This window comes from Sphaerodactylus townsendi, linkage group LG02 (assembly GCF_021028975.2).
Source record: "Sphaerodactylus townsendi isolate TG3544 linkage group LG02, MPM_Stown_v2.3, whole genome shotgun sequence".
Classification (NCBI taxonomy): Eukaryota; Metazoa; Chordata; class Lepidosauria; order Squamata; family Sphaerodactylidae; genus Sphaerodactylus; species Sphaerodactylus townsendi.
Genome location: NC_059426.1, coordinates 153,340,882 through 153,360,490, shown reverse-complemented (window position 1 = coordinate 153,360,490; position 19,609 = coordinate 153,340,882). Strand labels below are relative to the sequence as shown.

General features: G+C 42.2%; 1 protein-coding gene across 2 annotated transcripts in view; it reads left to right on the top strand.

The window, feature by feature from the left end:
* TRIP11 (thyroid hormone receptor interactor 11) overlaps positions 1–19,609 on the top strand; it is a 55,609-nt gene that overhangs the window by 2,448 nt on the left and 33,552 nt on the right. For both annotated transcript variants that reach the window (XM_048485204.1, XM_048485203.1), the window contains exons 2-10: positions 2,300–2,376; positions 3,143–3,253; positions 4,380–4,658; positions 8,493–8,561; positions 9,636–9,801; positions 11,656–11,988; positions 12,963–13,003; positions 13,772–13,978; positions 15,875–18,892. In XM_048485204.1, coding sequence (XP_048341161.1) covers positions 2,300–2,376; positions 3,143–3,253; positions 4,380–4,658; positions 8,493–8,561; positions 9,636–9,801; positions 11,656–11,988; positions 12,963–13,003; positions 13,772–13,978; positions 15,875–18,892 — 4,301 coding nt within the window. The remainder of the gene's footprint in view (positions 1–2,299; positions 2,377–3,142; positions 3,254–4,379; positions 4,659–8,492; positions 8,562–9,635; positions 9,802–11,655; positions 11,989–12,962; positions 13,004–13,771; positions 13,979–15,874; positions 18,893–19,609) is intronic.

Sequence of the window (19,609 nt, the reverse complement as noted above, 5' to 3'; positions counted from 1 at the left end):
AGGAAGGTTAATTCTTGGAGTCATGAGATCTGTGTGTGGACTAATAGGCATGTGGGTAAAGTGGATGCAGTTAGGAGAGGGAAGGAGGTGAAATTACACTCTTCCAGTTCAGTTGGTATAGCTTCACTGACAGAATTTGATTTGATTTTGATCTGAAATTTTATTTATATACCACCCTCCCCTGGAGGGCTCAGAGGAGGAAAAAGGGAGAGAGTTTGTATCTGTCTCCCAGCCAACTCCCAACCTGCATGGCTGTAAGTCCATGCAGGCCCCACAGTCCTGGGAATAAACTTTCCCACCATCACAAAAGATTGTATTATGTCTCCATGTATGTTGATAGGCAGTCTGACAAAAATAGCTAAGTATTTCCAGTGCGGTTGTGAAGGTGTATAGGTAGGATAAACAAGAGAAGTTTGTTGGATGTTGAAACATTCGGAAGATGATTATTTTAGAGATTTTCATCTAGCTGAAAAGAAAACATGATGACAGGTGAAACTGTCGTGTCAAGGGAGGATACGGTTAAGATGTGCATTACAGGGAGGGCTATATACATTTTGGAATGTTTTAAGCTATTCTTTCTATATCACTAAATGATGTACCAGAATAAGCATTTATATTATAAATATGAAAGAATGATTGGTTGTCAGTATGTGCTCTTTTATGACAAACTTGTAGAAGTTTATAGAATTGCATTAAGTAGTGGTTTGCTCTGTTGACTCATTAATCTATAACTGGCTTTGTCCTATTTGGAATGGTAAAATTTTCTAAAACTTGTAAGAATTCTTTGGAGAGGGCATCCATAATTAAGTGATTTTAGGAGACTGAGGTTTAGTGTAACTGGTACTGTTGTTCCATAAATGCTATATGTCTAAGAAGGACAGTCCAAAGAAGTACTGGTCTAAAAACAATCATAAATTGTGTTTCATGCTGTCCTCATGTTGGTGCCATATTTAGCGTTCAAAACCATAGGTCTGTTGCACATACATATTTCACTCATCCAAAGGAGAAATCCAGTCCAAACATATAGTTGAATATTCTAATCAATGGATTAGCTTTATTAGTTGAAATGAACAGAGAAGCTACTTGGGGCAGACAATACAAGCCCAGTAGCTCCAGTAGTACTTATTTTACATATATTCTTGTGATTGTGGTGTGTAACACTGGTTTGTGATCTTGTGCCATTGTGAGTTTTAGGTACTGATGTGCCAGGCTACTCCACATTTGTCACTTTTCCTACACAGTGGTTTCTCTTACACTTTGTGAAGGCTAGCCAGTTTTGCCACATTTGCATGTGTTGGAAATGACTTATGCCTCCCTCAGTGATTTATGCTTCATGGGGTAAATAGCCAGGGCATAGGGAAAGGCCTTGACCTCAAAGACCTCTGGGCCAAATACTTGGCCACTGTTTGAAACAGGATACTGAACTAGGTGGACCTCTAGTCTAACCCAGCAGGTCTCTTTCTATATTTTGTATACTTGCGGTGGTTGGGTATATTGTTTAAATGAAGCTTCTCTTCAGTTATCTGAAGTAGGTTGCATTTGCTTAAAAGTTATCCCTGTTGAATTCTGTGATACTTACTTCCAGGTAAATGTTCATAGGATTGTTTTTGGAATCCCTAAAGTGTCTAGATTCCAGTTTTTAAAGGCCATACTTGGACAAAATGGGCTTCTGAGATTTTTGTATTATCTGTAATTTAAAGCATGATTAACAACTGCAGCCATTTTGTTGGCATTGTGATGCTACAGAACTTTAACAGTTTGTCACTTCAGTGTTTGGGGAAGAGATTGCATTTGTAACCTGCTGCAGATTTTAAAACCTGAAGCGTGGTGGTATCTAGATTATTTTGAGGGATATGAACGGGAATTTCAATAATCTGTTTTTTTGTGTGTGTGTTTAACTTTATGATTGCTTTTTACACTTTTAGGGTACTGCTGAAGGGATCTTCTTTCCTAATATATTTAAATGTTTGTTTTTCAGGTTGCAAAGTCCATACACATTGACTTATATGTAAAACTGACATCATGTGAGAAATGTGGAAGATTACGTTTATCTAAAAGAACACTTTTCATAGTGTACACTCAGAAAGCAAAGTTCAACTTCCCCAGTACTGTTTCCAATGCCTGCCCTCGTGGCTGCTCTAAACTTTTATTTTTTTAAAAAAAAATAGGAGTTCTCAGTCTTTGATCTCCCACATTTAACCAAGTCCTCAATTGACTGTCACAGAAATCATTCAGATAAATCTTCAATTGTGACATCTTGTTTTTGTCTCATCTGCATTTCTTTCCCCATTGATTTCAGATAATGCAGCAGACTTTGGTGTATCTAACTCTAACCTGAGGGATATAGAAAATACTTATACAGCCCTGAGGTCAGAGGTAGGAAATCATAGCATCTGTTTGTGTGTGTGTTGTGCGCCATCAAATTGCTTCCAGCTTAATGGTGACCCTATGAATTAATTTCTCATCAGCTGAGGGCTGTGGTTTTTTATTTTTTTTGTCCGTTCATCTCATGCTGGGGCTTCTTTTTCCTGCTGCCTTCAACTTTTTGTAGCATGATTGTATTTTCTTGTTTTGTCTTCTCATGTGCCCCAAGTTCAGTAGCCTTAGTTTAGTCATTTTAGCTTTTAGTAAGAGTTCAGACTTGATTTGATCTAGAACCCACTGATTTTTTTTGGTGGTTCATAGTATCCATGAAACTCTCCTCCAACACAACATTTCAAATGAATCAAATTTCTTCCTGTGAGCTTTCTTCCAACTTTTCTTACCTATACTTAGAAATGTGGCATGAATTAATTTGATCTTTCTCACCAGCAACGCATCCTTAAGAATTTTTTTTCTATTTCTATCATGGCTGCCCTTTCTAGTCTCAATTTCCTTAGGATTTCTTGGTTGCCGTCTCCCTTTTGATGATGATGGAGCCAAGGAATAATCTGGAACAATTTTAACTTCTTCATCTTCAACTTTAAAGTTGTATAAATCGCCAGCAGTCATTACTTTTGTCGCCTTACTGTTTGAAAAATAAAATAAAATCATGTTTAAAATGTCACTTTCATCATTTGGATTGCTTGCCGTAGCTTTAGTATCTTGTTAGATTGTGTTGGATTTGGAATGTTTATTTGAAGATGCAACTTTTTTCTTTTAGAATGAAAGACTGAAGAAAGTTTGTAATGATCTGGAAGAAAAACACGAAGCAGCAGAACTTCAAATAAAACAACTGTCTGTGGAATACCGGACCCAACTGCAGCAGAAAGAGGTATGCACAGAATGTTAGGTATGGATTTTTAATTATGTTGGGAAAGGAAACATCTAAGTTTGGACATAAAGGGGTTATTGAAAAAATGGTTTTTATGTTGAAATGCATTATTTCTGGTACTTTATCTTTTGAGCTCTGTCTGCTTGCAAGTCATATTTTGTTTCAAAGTTATTAAGAATCTGTATAAAAATTATACCTCGGAAGTATTCTGTTTCTGAAGAAGTCATGTTTCACATTGGTTGAAGGGCAAGATGGCTAATGCTTCATTCACTGCAGTATTTTAAATAGGAATACTTACTGGTTTTATTGTCTATCAGCTTCTGAGATGGCTTTACTAAAGGTGCTAGAATTGAAACTGTAGAATTGAAGTATGATGTGAAGTTTGTCTAATGTGCAGCATAACTTCTCCAGTAAACCACAGTTTGATGTAGATGTTTATGTAGATCAAAGATGCTGTGGTTGAGGGGATGAGCACATCACCCTCATAATGTGAACGTGATGCACCGTGAAGGCTCAGTAGTAATACCAGTACCACCATAATCTCCTTTCTTTTTTGAGGGGAAAAATCCTGCTGTTTTAGTCTTCTGCACGTGGTTGTTCACATGGAACATATTTTATCCATTATGGGTATAATGCAGGGGTCTTCAAACTATGGCCCTCCAGATGTTCATGGACTACAATTCCCATCAGCCCCTGCCAGCATGGCCAAGTGATAGGGCTCATGGGAATTGTAGTCTATGAACATCTGGAGGGCCGTAGTTTGAAGACCCCTGGTATAATGGATGAAACTGTTTCTTGTTCTTTACAGCAGTAAGATTGTCAACTTAGATTAGGTTAGCGCCTCTTCTAGTCCTGAGTGAAAAACTAAGTTTAAGTTGTGCCTGAAGTTCCTAAAAATACCTTTAAAACTCGGAAGCTTCTTCTCAGAGAACCTTTTGTCATGTTCTTTGTTACCATTTGGTGAAACATAGTCTCCTTTCTTGCTTCATTGCTGACTTCTTTGTGTATCAGATGAGAATACCTTTAAGAAAATGGAGTAGTTTGTAAAAGACTAAGGAAAAACATGGTATGATATCTTTTCTTTTTTCACCTGACTAAAATTGTTCATGTACCTTGTTATGTGTAGGTGGAAATCAGCCATCTTAAAGCTAGGCACCATGCGCTACAAGAGCAATTGCAGACAGTGCAGTCAGCTGCTCAGTCAGCACAGTTAAGAGCGGGGGTCTCGCCATCAACCACAACATCAGCTTCTTTTGTCCCTATGGTCAGACCTGCATCTCCTGGTTTTCAAGGAGATGACATGGACTTTGGAGATGTAATCTGGTCCCAACAAGAAATAAACAGATTGTCCAATGATGTTTCTAGACTTGAATCTGAAGTTGATCACTGGAAGAAAATTGCACAGGTGAGTTAAGTTGTGTATATTCCTTTCTTGACATTTGGAGACAGCGGTAGTTAATGGAAGTGAGGTATTGAAGAGTCTCTCATTTGCAAAACCTGATGATGATGATGATGATGATGATGATGATGATGATGATGATGATGATGATGATGATGATGATGATACTGATGTAACTCTGTTGGTACAGTTGCAGGACTTTTGAGCACTTACAGCTTTTTATGTGACTGCATGCTTTGCAGTGGGTTTCCCCCCCCCCATGCTTTCTTAGCAAATGGGATTCTTCTGCTGTGAAGGCATCCCCAGGTGCATGGATCTACCCTTCTGCCCATCCCAACTTTCTGGTTCTATTCCTGCTGGAGGAACTGCTGTTCTGTGGGTAGGGAAAGCCTGGAGGGGCCTCATGAGCCCTGCTGCTCAATTGCACTGCATCATGGGAGGCATTGGGTGCAACTGGGCAGCCCTCTAGATCAGGGGTCCCCAAACTTTTTAAACAGGGGGCCAGTTCACTGTCCCTCAGACTGTTGAAGGGCCGGACTAAAAAAAACTATGAACAAATTCCTATGCACAAATGATTGTAAAATGTTTGATTTCACCTTTCAGCCTTTCTGCCATGGTCTATTTTTAGAACAGTGACCAAAGTATGTCAAGTACAGGGTGGGCTCCAAATATTGTTGGGGAGGCTGTGGAATACCTTCCCCTGTAAAAAAAAAAAAGAAGCAGAACTTTCCCAATGAACCATTCCATCTAACCCAGGATCAGGTATCTTCCTGGATTCTTTCCTCCCTAGCCGCCAGCGAGCGATTCGCCAGCCTGGCTGATGCCAATGGGAGTGAGGCGGAACAGAAAGCCTGAGAGCAACACATGGAGTAGCTGAGAGGGAAGGGTGGAGCAGGCGTTGCCACATGTAAGGTTTCCAACTCTGGGTCAGAAAATGCATGGAGATTTGGGGGTGCCATCATGTAACTGCAATCAACGGCCGTTGGGGCCGGTTCCTCCTCTCCCTCAAGCCCCCACTGCACATGAATGGAGCCATCACTGCCATGCCTGGCGGGCCGGAGAAATGCCTTCAGGGGGCCACATTTGGCCCCCGGGCCGTAGTTTGGGGACCCCTGCTCTAGATTTTTAGTAGGGATGAACACAAAATTAATATTGGAATCATGCATAAGATTGTCAGCCCAGGCCTCAAAAGCCCTAGTAAACCCAGAATACAACTGTAGAGGCGAGGCAATGAAAGACAACGAGTTCACCTCATGAACCTTTCTCAGTGTGGACTCATTTTTTTCTATGCAGCACTTCACTGAGGGCATAATCACCATTCTTGGCCAGTGGGGCCCCAGGAAACAGACCCAACACCAGTGATGCAACCAGAGATACCTTTAAAATTATCATGATGTAGGGTATAGAACTTTTTTGGCTATACCCCCGCAGCTGGTTTAGCCCATTCTGATTTGAGAACCTGCTCAAAGATATCAGGGCAGGCTTAGGAGGTAGCTTGAAATCCCTCCTGTCAGGGTTCTTAGATGAAGTGGAGGAACATTCCGAGGATCAGCATCCTTGCCAGACTGTACCACCACCACCACCTCCTCCTCCTCCTCCTCAGGCTCTCTTGACAGCCCTGGAATCAGGGCCTGCTTGCCTGTCCAGGTCTATTCTCTCCAAGGGACTCTGTGCCTCGCGGTCTCTGACTCCAGTAATTGCCCACCCCTGAAGATGAGGCTCTAAACCTATGGAACTTCTTCCTCCTAAGAGGAAGAGTTTTTTTCCCTCGGATGAAGAGCTGCCAGCCGGGACATCAGTAGAAAAGGCGGTGGGGCGGAGGGGATGTGATGCGAAACTGAAGATCTGTAGCTTCACTCTCTGCTCCACCAACAGGCAGGTGTGCTCACTCCCGCTCCCTGCCCACAGGTTGTCCATGGTTTGAACAACCCGTTTGCCAAGGCAAGACATAGAAGCAGCCACTGTACAGCACTAGAGAAAATTGGCATGAAACCCTGAGGTGTGTGTTCTGTCCTAGGAGGAACTGGAGGATCCAGAACCTCTGGATGCCTGGTCTTCACCAACTCCTGCTGGTTTCCAGTTTCATTGCCTGGAGGGATGGCACCCTCCCAGCTTGTTGCCAAGCCAGACCCCATTGAGACTGCTGGGGCCAGGCTCCTCCTGGGCCTTGGAAAAGGGCGGGAGAAAATTCTGGGGCCACCATGTTAGGTCTGTCTGTACCCACCTGAGGAGAACACCAAAATGGTGGCTGGCAGGACGGCAAGCTCCCCAGGGCCATGTATTTTAATTAGACTAGATTGGATTTTAATTATTATAACTGTTTTAATTGCTTTAATTGTTCTATTGTTTATTTAATCACACTTTATATGTTATTTATACGTAAGGCACTCTGATCCCTTGTGGGGAGGGCGGCATACAAATCGAATTAAATAAGTAAATACCTTCACCCCTGTCAATTCCCGGCAGGGGAGGGGGGACCTGAGGGAATTGCCAAGGACAATTCTCTGCTGGTGGCTGGAGGAAAGATCTTAGAAGCCTCTGCAGTGTCTGTTGACGTAGAGGTGGCTGCCATCACAGCACCAGAGGGAATCAGCGGGATCCCCTGAGGTGTGTGGTCCGTCCTAGAAACTGGGGGATCCAGGAACTTCTGGATGCCTGATCCTGACCAGCTCCTGCTTGCCATCAGAAAAGGCAGTACTCTCCCCCTGGGAAGGCCTCGCACTCTCTTCCTTTTCCTTCTTTATAGATGAAGCCAAGGTCATGGAAGACTTTCTTTTATCCATCTTAAAGAATCCACTCGAAACAAACTGCACTAGGCCTCGAGAAGCCCAGAGCTAGGAATTAAATTCCTGACCTGAACAAGCAGGGCTGTTGAACTGGAGAAGTAGGCCCCCTGTCAGCCAGGAGAGGGTTCAAAAGTTTGCATAGCACTGCCTAAAGTTCCTATGGTGGCGAACCTATGGCACTCCAGATGTTCATGGACTACAATTCCCATTAACCCCTGCGAGCATGGCCAATTGGCTATGCTGGGAGGGGCTGATGGGAATTGTAGTTCATGAACATCTGGAGCGCCATAGGTTTGCCACCATGTAAACTATTGGGGTGTGACCTAACCTGCTGGATAACTGAAGCCCTATTGTAGGAGAACACACACCTTTCCCTTTTGCTTTCTGTGCAAAAGAGGAGGAAGAGTCAAATTTTCCAGGTTTTGAAAGCTCTTCGCGTCTTGTTTGCTCTCTGAGCCATCCAAGAGAGGAAAGGCACCTTTGGATGCTAAATCCTAGTTTTAAAATACAGGCAAGCTTAAATTAAGCTCTCAGATTCAGGCAGCTGAAAGTTTGTGGGATGGGGCGGTATAAAAATCTAATAATAATAATAATAATAATAATGATGATGATGATGATGATGATGATAATAATAATAATAATAAAAACATTACATACTCCTTTTTTATTAAAAGCAATTAAAAAGCAATCAGTTTTTTCTACAAATGTCAACATTTTAAGACTTTTCTAAAATAATATTTTTTAAAAATGAGTATTGCTTAGGTTCAGATTTCTTCTTGTTAATCTTCTGCATCTTTACAAATCAGTGTGATCTATGTTATTGTCAGCAACGTTGACTTGCTGAAGGTCACGGAGCTGCAGATTGCACCTGATTTTGGTAGAAACATCAAGTTTGGTGGCCATTTTTTTCTTAGCTTTTTAAATATTTTAAATATTTTTACTATAGTAATAACAGTAGATTCTTGCTCTTTCTGCGTATGCGGTCTTTTGCGAGGCATCATAGGTTTTTTTGCAACATTTTCTAGAATAAAACCATGTATTTTCTTTTATTTAGTTTTCCAAACTAAAAGGGTCAAGTAATACAGATGAGAATGAAATCTGCAAACTCCAAAATATGATCAAGGTAAGGCTACTCTCCTTGACCACTTCTGTTGTTGCTGCTGTACTTTTCTCTTAATCGATTCATGCAGGCATCCCCAACCTTTTTGAGCCCATGGGCACACTTGGAATTTTGTCACAGGTGGTGGGTGCAGCCACAAAATGGCTTCCACAGGAGGTGAAGAGAACCACAAAATGGCTGTTGCAGGATGTGGAGCAACATACACAGGAATTCAATGGCAGGAAGGAAAGGGGGTCATTTTAAAATTACACTGGGAAATAGGAGGGAGAGAGAATAAAACCCAACACTTCTGCCACTGAAACAATGTTATTTTAATCTGCCCAGCCAATCAGAAGCCCTGTTGGGCAAGTGCCACACTTGGCCCCACCCACTTAAAAAAATATTTGGTGGGCTTTAGGGAAGATGTCAGCAAGCATCTGGTGGAGACTCCTGTGTTCATGGGACTGCTAATTCTCTGGCTATGGTGAACATTTTATTAAAGTGAGCTTAAATATAAATGTTGGCAGAACTGGAATATAATTTTGTTCCAGATGAAGCAAAGTAGTTGAGTTGCAGCTGTGCTCTTTTTGTTGTTTCTCAGGCATACACTGATAATTATTTACCACTTATTTTGAAACTGGTACCGCGCTTTTCAGCTGAGTACTTGTGGGAACTTAGTATGACATTGACTCCACTAGGTACAAAACAGTGCAGTAGAATTGAGGAATGAAAACAATAAAGTTTGTAAAAAGTGGTTTTCACCCCCATTAATGTCTAACCTTTTCTGACAATTTACGCCAGCAGTTTTTACTGTTAGCTTTGAACCCAGTTTGTTTTGTGTGGTAGGGGTCTTGTAACTCACGGCGGCTTTGCTCGTATGAAATATAATGCAGTCTCAAGCCCAATTTATGAATTATTCCTTCTCCAAAATCTTGTAAGGTACTATATAAGAAAATTAGGTTAGGCCATCTTTAAATGTTTTACATGGGATATTGTATATTGTTAGTATAAGCAAATAATTGTCACCACTGTGTAGATCTGATTTTGCTATGCTGTGTTGTAGAAGTGCTATAATTTTTTTAAAAATTCATATTTCAGGACCTAAAACAGAGATTAAGTCAGGAAATAGATGAGCACCAGCATGAGCTTTCAGTATTACAAGATGCGCACCATCAGAAATTAGCAGAAATAATCCAGCGTCATAGAGAAGAACTGGGTGAATATGAAGAACGGATAGAAGAACTTGAGGATCAGTTACAGAAAGGTCTCTTTTATTGTTATTTCATTGGAGTTTTTGTTAGCCTGTTAATTTAGTCATTCAAGGATATTCGACATATACATATCCAGTCTTACAGAATTTTGAATTCCAAAATAACAACCGTAATGCAGCTTGCAGAAGATTTCCCCCTGCTTCTTGCTTAGATGCTTAAGCTGAGATTTAAGAACTGAGTTGCATAGCGACAAAATGATAAAGTGCCGTTCGTCTCCCAAACACACCCTTTCCACCCAGCAGGTTCAGAAGATGGGGAAGATAATATTGACTCTATCAGGGCTCTAGCACAATGTCCCCTTCTTTGACAGCATGTGGTCCAGGGAATTGTTTTGCTCTTTCATTTGAGGGGGGGGGGGTATTTTTAGAACAGTAATATAGGTAAAAGTGCAGTTTAAAGGCTAAGCCAGCAATTTTGACTACCGAGTATTGTGAGATCTGTGCCTGAGAATAAGTCCCTTTAAGATCTGTGCCTTTAAGAATCACTGGATGGGCGAAGTTAAGAGACTCAGGCCTGGAGAGTTCTCTACAGAAAAACTTGTGCCCAGGGGGGAGTGCCTCCTCATGTGTAAAGAGAAAAATGTGAGGAGACCCCTCTGCAAGCCCACTGTGCACTGAAAAGCCCCAAAGTAAGTGTTCTATGTGTAATGGGAGTATATGTAATACTCTGTGTTTTAGATTCTGGAGCAGCAGAAAACACGCTTGCTGCTTCTTCAACATAACATCCCTGAAAATATTTAAACATGGCTATCCGATCACCCCTTAACCTTCTCTTCTGTAGAGCGAACCAGCTCCCTAAGTCTATCCTCAGGGCATGAATTCCAGACACTTTACTGTTTTGGTTGCTTTCCTCTGCGCACTCCCTAGCTTGTCAATAGGAGAGTCCACTGCTTCCTGAATAAGTCTGTGCCACCATTGGACAGCTCTTTCTGGTTGGATGCTTCTCCTAATATTTAGCTAAAATCTACTTCTTTCCATCCATTAGTTCTAATCATGCTATCTGGATCAAGTCTGTTGAAGACAGTTCCATGCTAAATATGCCAGCTTTTTCCGCTTTTCCTTATAAGTCTTGTTTCTCATACTCTTCACCATTTTGATCGCCATTCCCTGGATAGGCTCTCCTTAAAAAGTGGTATCCAGAAGTGGACCCTGTGTTCAAGATGGGGCCAGACCAGTGGCTTGTATTTTTGACAACTATTTTCCTCCTCTTTTTTTCTGACTGAAAAAAAGTGTGGTGTGTTTGAGTATCTTGGACTGCTTACTGTTCAGTTCTTTGTAATATGTTTGGTGGGGAAGAGTGTACCTGATTTTGTTGGCAGGCCATATTCCAAATACCTAATCAAAATGGCCTTTGGCAAATTGCTTTATTATACCCCAAGGATTTCACTGCAAGCCTCCTAATTCTTCAGGATGGTGCATTTACAGAGTTAACAATGTAGTAGTTTGAAGATGACACTTTGGTTGTTTTAATCATGCCAATTACCTTGGCCTGTAGTGCTGGTTTTTCTTCAGAACTTTTGCAAAGGTCCAGTAAAACTGATTGTTTTTTTTTCTTTTACCTAAACTTGAACATTTCTGGTTTCAAAATACATGCAGTGTCAAGTTAGATTGCTGATGCTTTCCATTCCAAAGGGAAAGTGTTTTTTAAACACAGAATTGCCTTTAGTCTAAATGGAAGTTGAAAGAATAGTCTAAATGAAAGTTGAATGAGATTGCAACAGTGACTTTTAAAACCAAAATACCTGTTGCGTTCTATTCTGTAGAGCTGGGATTTACCGTTATTTCACATCATATTTTTAATAGGATGCTATTATAAATACATTCTTTTCTTCTTTATGGTTGGTGTAGGTGCTGGAATTTCTCTTGAAAGTGGTCTGCAGAGCAATGTGGCTGAATCCACAGTGACTCGTGTGAAGGAATTGGAGGATGAAGTGAGAGTCGCAAATCAAAAACTGTCTTCAGTGGAAGAAGAAAAAAAGGTGGTCTTGAAAGAGCTTGAATTAGTGAAAGTGGAGAAAAGCCAAGTAATGCAGGAATACGAGAATCTGAAATCTGAATTCAGTAAGCCTCCGTCTCCTGTTCCAAAAGAGCAGGCTGGTTTGGACACTCAGGTGGAAGTCTCCCAGCAGGCGGTACAAGCGTTGCAAGCGGAAGTGCTCCGACTACAGAAAGCCCTGCTTGGTATGAAGCTACTGGGAACCGAGGGCTGCAGTTGGTCAATTTTGAGCATAGAATGACTTTTTTAATTTTAGGAAAACTCTGTGGCTGGGATCCAAAGAGTTCTGTGTGTGGGTTGGCCAGTCGACCTAAGTGTGCTTCAGGTGGAGGCTGTGGCTTAGTGGCAAGAGCACCGGTTTCACATGCAGAAGGTCGCAGGCTTAGTCCTCATTCTCTCCAGCTGAAAAGGATCAGCTAGTCCAGGGGTCTGCAACCTGCGGCTCTCCAGATGTTCATGGACTACAATTCCCATCAGCCCCTGCCATCATGGCCAATTGGCCATGGTGGCGAGAGAGCAACAAGTATCATGGTATCTGAGGTCAGATTCTGAGCTAGCTGATAGTAGCATAATCCAGAGCCGCACCTGAATATTGGGCTCCTGAAGCTAGCTAGTGGTGTGAAAGACCTATGCCTTATATCAAATCAGGCCCCTTGTCTACTAAGGCCAGGCAGAGCCTTTTCTAAATTCGGCTTCTTGCAATCCACCAAGCACTGACCAAAAGTTTTCCTTTGCCTTTAGAATGGGGGCTGCTTCTGAAAAGCCCTGTATCATATTTGACTGTTCAAAGTGTATTAAAATGTGCTTCTTGAGAATCCCCACGTTGGAAAAGGGTTGGATAGCAAAGTCAACATCTTGAAAAAACCACCCAGCCAACGTTTGCGCTACACCTATCACGTTAGCAAAAAAAAAATAGGTCAGATAGTTTTGTTGGCTTGGTCCTTAGCCTCTGTTTTGTCCCAGAAGTTATTAGAAGTACATTTAAAATGAGAGGAGACAAATATGACAGTAATGAAAAAACTGATTTTTAAAGCTAGGTGTATTAGTTCTACTTACGTATGTTTTGGATTGTAGCCTCAAGTATTTCAGATTTATTCCATTACCTACCATGTATCTGGCTTTTTTCCAAAAAAATACTTTTTCCTTTTTTTTTTTTTAGTGGCAGAGAATGAAATAAGAAGACTTACACGATCAGAACAGGTAAATAGATGACTGACTTCCATTTGCACCACCCCTGAGCATCTCAAGAGTTATGTTGTCTACTGATTTCTTTGTGACAACTGTCAACTAGTAACTCTGGGAATTCATGATTAGGTCCATTATGAAAAGTTTTTACGGTATTTAATGGGGACAACTTATCCTTGAATGTTGATGAATGCCCAAGGATCCCAAAGAGAGACAGCCAGAATAGTAACGCATTTTCTTATACCAGGTTCTGACCTGTGTTAGCGCAAGACTTTTAAGATAGGCAGCCTATTGGGCATATATGGCTGCTTCAGAAAAGTCTTATCGAGGCTTTTGCATTTCCTGTGTCCCCGCTTGCCAGTTTGAGGCTGCAAACAAGCTCAGTGTGTTGCAGTTTTTGCAAGAGTTACACATAGATCACCTCTACTTTAGTGCCACAGTAGGGGGAGCAACAGTGGTGCTCTGTGCACATCTTCTGGCAGTCTTTCCTGATATGCAGAACCCATAGTCTTGAGACTGCTTGAATATGTGAGAATCTCCGTACTGAAGGCCATGGCCAGGAGAAATTGCCAAGAGGATCTCTGCTACCAGGCAGTTCATCCAGGGAGAGGAATGAGCCCCTTTAATAGTTTAAGGAAACATCTGATTCTGAGGAAGCCCATTTCTTTGTGAGTAATTTGCATCCCTCCTTCCTATTAAATCATAAGTAGATACTTCTACATATTATTCAGATTCATTTTTATCCTACTGAAGTTACACTTCCCCTCTTTTGATTAACTTAAGGAAGGATTTCAGAAAGAAGGGGCAAATTTACAGCCACAGGATGGGAACACTGCACGCCCGTCCACTGAAGGACCAAACTTAGAATTAAGCCAGCTGCAACAAGACTTGGAAAAGAAACAACGTGAATGTGATGAAATAGTCGCTGAAAAGGAAACTCTGCTGGAAGAACTGGAAGAACTGGATAAGCAGAATCAAGAAGCTACACAGGTAACATGTATATAATATCCGCAGTGTGTGTCTTCAAATGTAAAAGAATATGCATTAATTATAATTAAATCTAGACTTGATTGTTGACTCTTCTATTCACGAACTTTGTTGTTCAATGACCCTCCTGTGTTATAAAGAAAAATAATGATGAGCTGCAAGGAACGTTGTTGCTTGTGGTTGAACTTTTAAAATTTGCCTGAATTAATGTTTCTTTTTATGACAAACCAGGTATTCTGGATCACCTGCAACAAATCCTTCTAATGGAAGATTTTCTTTTTTAAAAAAAAACATCAGTTAGAAGGATTCCTTTGCAGGCGATACAGAATACTTCTAGTTTGATTTATATAATAATGTGTCTGATCACCACAGTCTGTTCTTTGTCACTTCATTTAACAACTCACTGACTCAGAACAAAGAACCGCAACCTAAGTGTTGACTTGATGCTGGGATTAGTTGTCTGAAAAAAGAGACTTGAGACTAATAAATTGGGGAGTTGCCCACCTCTTGTTCCAGTGAACTGCACCCCTCCCTTCCCATTTTCCTTTTGACTGGGCCAGAACACACTGTCCCTGTCTGCCAGCACAGATACACAGCACACTGCTGTGGAGCTGTGCACAGCTATTCTCAGCACTTAGTTGCTGGGTCTTTATGCAGAAAAAAAGAGCCATGCACACATCTGTTGGAAACTGAGGCTGTTGGAAACTGAAGTGCAGGTTAGCTTACATTGTGTTTTTTCCTGGCTTTAAATTATCAGGGCAAACACATGGGATAGCTTTGGAGTACAAGAAATAAGAAGCACCAGAGGGTGGTTCACAGTCCAAGTGCTATCTAGTGGTCCTAGCTACAAGGGAATGGTAAAATGTATCACTGCTAAAAAGTCGTATGAACTTGTGTGTGCGTGTGTCAAGTGTTGTCAAGTCTTGGCCAACTTCTGGCAGGCCCAGCAAGGGGCTTTTGAGGCAAGTGGGGAGCAGAGGTGGCTTGCTCTTTCCTCCTTCCTTGGAGTCTTCCTTGGTGGTTTTCCTTCCAAGTTCCAACCATGCTTCTCTTCCAAGATCTAACAGGACCAGGCTAGGCCATGCTGCCGTCCTGCCCCGTGGAACTTACTGTTGTAGAAGTATAGACTTGAATCCAAAGATCGGCTGTAGCATGGTGGTGGGGCAGCTGCTTGGCATGCAGAAAGTCCCGGGCTCAATCCTTCGCATCTTCAATCCTTCTTCAGTAGATAATGTGAAGGACCTCTCACCTGGGACCCTGGACAGCTGCCTCCAGTCACAGTAGACAGTACAGACAGTGATGGGTGAATAGTCTGATTCAGCAAAAGGCAGCTTTGGGTGCTGATGTGTGCCTGCCAGATGTGCCGACCTAACCATCAGTAGAACTGGACTTTGGTGCCTCCCTCTACATCATCAGTTCTCAACCTGTGGGTCACAACCCCTTTGGGGGTCGAACGGCCCTTTCACAGGGGTCGCCTAAGACTCTCTGCATCAGTGATCTCCATCTGTAAAATGGATAAATGTTAGGGTTGGGGGTCACCACAACATGAGGAACTGTGTTAAAGGGTCGCGGCATTAGGAAGGTTGAGAACCACTGCTCTACATCTTTCTGAACTTTTCAAAATGTTGCTCAGGGTTGAGGGGAGACCCTCAGGAGCAGCATCAGAGCGAATTAGGAATGACGGGGCGGGGGAAATGGCAAAAAATCTCCCCCCCCCTCCTTCTGATGGAAGCTTGCCTTGAATCCAGTGTATTATGCTTAGTGCTACACATTAAAAAGGTACACTGAAATAATTCTTCATTTTTTAAATCACTTTTTATTGTGCAATTAGAGCCAGGATTTGTCATGGATGGAAATGATTTCATTACTCTTTAAAACATCCGTTTGTTTTTATTCCAGCACATGATTGTACTGAAACAGCAGCTGTCGAAACAGAACGCCGAAGCTACTAATGTTATTAACCAGCTGAAAATTGACACAGATTCTGAAAAAAGAAAAGCATCTAAGCTGGAAGCGGAGAAGATGGAAATGAAAGAGGAGCTGGAAGCCCAGAGAGAGAAATTAACTCAGTGTACATTTGCACTTAACGATTTGCATATGACGAAGCAACAGTTAGAGAATAAAATAAAAGAGCAAGAAGAACAGTTGAAAAAATCCCAGGACTCTCATGTCAAAAACAAACGGGAAATGGTGGAAATAAAGAAACTTCTGAAGTGCAGAGAAGAAGAGCTTTCTGTAGTCCAAAGAGAATTAACAAAAGTACACGAGCAATCTAGCAGTAGCGGTCAGGACCTTTCAACCAAAGCACAAGAAATTTCAAAGCTAAATGAGCAAATTAGAGAAAATAAGCTAGCAAGTGAAGACTTGGAGAAATCAGTTTCAGCTCTTCGAAAAGAGAAGGAAATACTTCACAGCAAATGCGATGAACTAAAACAACAGTTGCAAGAAGCTAATAGTGAGAAGAGTAAGATTGCTTTGGAAAAAGACACTATGTTGGAAGCCTTGAAAACAGAAAAAGGGCGGTTAGAAAGTGAACTCAACCAGACTGAAAGCCGACTGTTGGAACAGGCTCATAAATATGAGCGTACTATAGAGGAGCTGTCCAATGCCCGGAACATGAGTACCTCCGCGTTGCAGTTTGAATATGAACGCTTAGTCAAACTCAACCAAGAAAGAGACTTTGAGATAGCAGAACTGAAGAGGAGCATTGAACAGACGGAAGCTGACCATGAGGAAACCAAAGAGATGTTAACCACCAGCTTAGCAGGGCAAAAGCAACTCACAGAGCTCATCAAAGAGAAAGAGGTATTTGTTGAAAAAATTAAAGCCAGGGCTTCTGAACTGGAGCAAGAGCATAATGTTTATGTTAAGGACTCCAAACAACTCGAGCTTTTAAAACTACATTTAGACGAGAAGGAGAGAAGTCTTTCAACTATGAAAGAAGAAAATAATCATTTAAAAGAAGAACTAGAACGACTGAGAGACCAGCAGAGTAGATCTCCCCCTTTGGCTGAGCCCAAAACCCTAGATATCATCACTGAACTTGAAGCTGAAATAACTCAGTTGACTGTACTGAAAAACAGTCTCGAAGAAGAGTTGAAACTTAACAGAAGGACTCTAGACGAGCAGAATCAGAAGATGTCCCAACTGCAGCAGTCTTTGGAAGAGCATAAAAAAGAGATAGAGGAGTCCAGGTTTCAGCATGAACAAGTGATCACTGCGCATACGCAGGTGTGCCTGGCGAAAGATGAGGAAATCAAGAGCTTGCAGAGCACGATAGAACAAATTAAAACCCAGCTGCGCAACCGGAGCCAAATCATCCAGCCGGAGCCTCCTGATCTCTTTCAGGAGAGCAAAGTCCAGACGTTGAATGGTGAAAACGGCCACGAGAAACATGACTTGTCTAAAGCGGAAATTGAAAGGCTGATAAAAGGCATCAAGGAGAGAGAAACGGAGATCAAGCTGCTGAATGAGAAAAACGTTTCTCTGAGCAGACAGATCGATCAGCTATCAAAGGACGAAGTTGGCAAACTTACACAGATCATCCACGAGAAGAACTTAGAAATACAAGCTCTCCATGCCAGGGTCTCTTCTTCATCTTATAGGCAGGATGTCCTTTACCTTCAGCAGCAATTGCAAGCCTGTGCCACGGAAAGAGAGCAAGTGTTGGCAGTTCTAAGCGAAAAGACGAGAGAGAACAGTCAGTTAAAGACAGAATATCACAAGATGATCGATATTGTGGCCGCTAAGGAAGCAGCCCTCAAGAAGCTCCATGAAGAAAACCAAAAACTAGCTAGCGAATTTGAAAACAGCAACCAGGGCATGTCCCGAGAGACCATTAAGAACTTGTCCCGTATCATTCGAGAGAAAGATATTGAGATCGATGCGTTAAGTCAGAAATGCCAGACTTTATTGATGGTCCTCCAAACGTCCAGTGTGGGCGGGAACAGCGACTTAGGAGGGATTAACAGCCATCAGTTCGAGGAGCTCTTAAAGGAGCGTGATAAACTGAAGCAGAAAGTGAAGAAGATGGAAGAGTGGAAGCAACAAGTGACCACCACGGTCCAGAACATGCAACATGAGTCCGTTCACTTCCAAGAGGAACTGCAAAGGCTTCAGGCTCAAATTTCGGCTGACAGCGAGAACAGCTCGAGGCTGCAGATAGAGTACAATGGCTTGATCCACAGCTATGAGCAGAATGAGCGGAAGCTGAAGACGCTTAGCCAGGAAATAGTTCAAGTTCAGCATAGCATTGGAGAGCTGAGCAGCACCAAGGATTTTATTTTAGAGAAACTTGATATGGTAGCACCGTCTCCCCTGATAACGTCTTCAGCCACAGGACCGCCATTAGGCATAACCAGCCACTCTGCTTCTCAGCTCACCACTGGGCCCAAACCACTAAACGAGGAACTCGAGCACATGAAGAAAGCACTGCAGGAAAAAGATGCCACTATCCAGACTTTGCAGGAAAACAATCAGAGGTTGTCTGATTCCATGGCTGCATCGACAGAACGAAAAGCTCAAGAGGCGCCTGAGATGGAGATTAAGCGTTTGAAGGAGAAATGCGACGTCTTGCACAAATCACTCAGGGAGAAAGATCTGCTAATAAAATCAAAGAGCGATCAGTTACTTTCTCTGAGTGAGAATTTTGGTAACAAAGAGAACGAGAACGACGTGCTGAAGCAAGCTGTGACCAATCTGAAAGAAAGAACTCTGGCTTTGGAGATGGACCTTTGTAAACTGAAAGAAGAAAACGACACGATAGTGGCAAAGTGTCGGGAGAAGGAAACGGAATTCCGAGCTCTGCAAGAGACTAACATGCAGTTTTCAATGATGTTGCGGGAAAAGGAATTTGAATCTCATTCAATGACAGAGAAGGCCCTGGCCTTTGAAAAACTGCTGAAAGACAGAGAGCAGGTATGCGAAGCTGAATTTTGTGCTTGTTTGGTAATGCAAGAGAATGAAAAGGACCTGACACCTATTGCAGGTGCATATTAGTGTTACGGCGTGCAGAATTCTAGGAATGTTGGCTCTTGTTGCCAGATCTTCTGATGGCAGTGCCACACACCTCCAAGAATAAACTTTCCTGGAGTTGGAAGGGATTGCTAGGGGGAGTGTAGCACAAAAAGATATTTGATCATTGGTGCCTACTGCTAATAGAGTGTGGGATTCAGCCCAATGCCTCTAGGAAGTCTTTATTTATTTATTTTGGGATATATACCCACCCTATATGGAAGTCTCAGGGTGATTTACAAAATGAAAAACAATTAAAAAATTATCATATAAAGCAATCATAAAAACCATAGTATTTCCCACCCACGTAGCCTTCCCCAGCCCAGACTGGCAGTCTCCAGAGGGGGCATCAAGGGAGTCAAAGTTCAAAGTCCTGGGTGAATAGGAAGGTCTTCGCCAGACGCCGAAACCCATAAAGGGTTGGCACCCTTTCCACAGGGAGGCTGTTCCATAGTCTGTGGCCGGCCACAGAGAAAGCCCTCCTGCATACTCCCTCCTCCTACACCTCGGTGGGGAAAGGACCACCAGAAGACGTCCCCTGCTTGACCTCAGTGCTTAGTGCTGTAGTCTTAATATATATTCAGCCAATTGCAAAGTAGCTGAACAGAGCTTTAAACATCT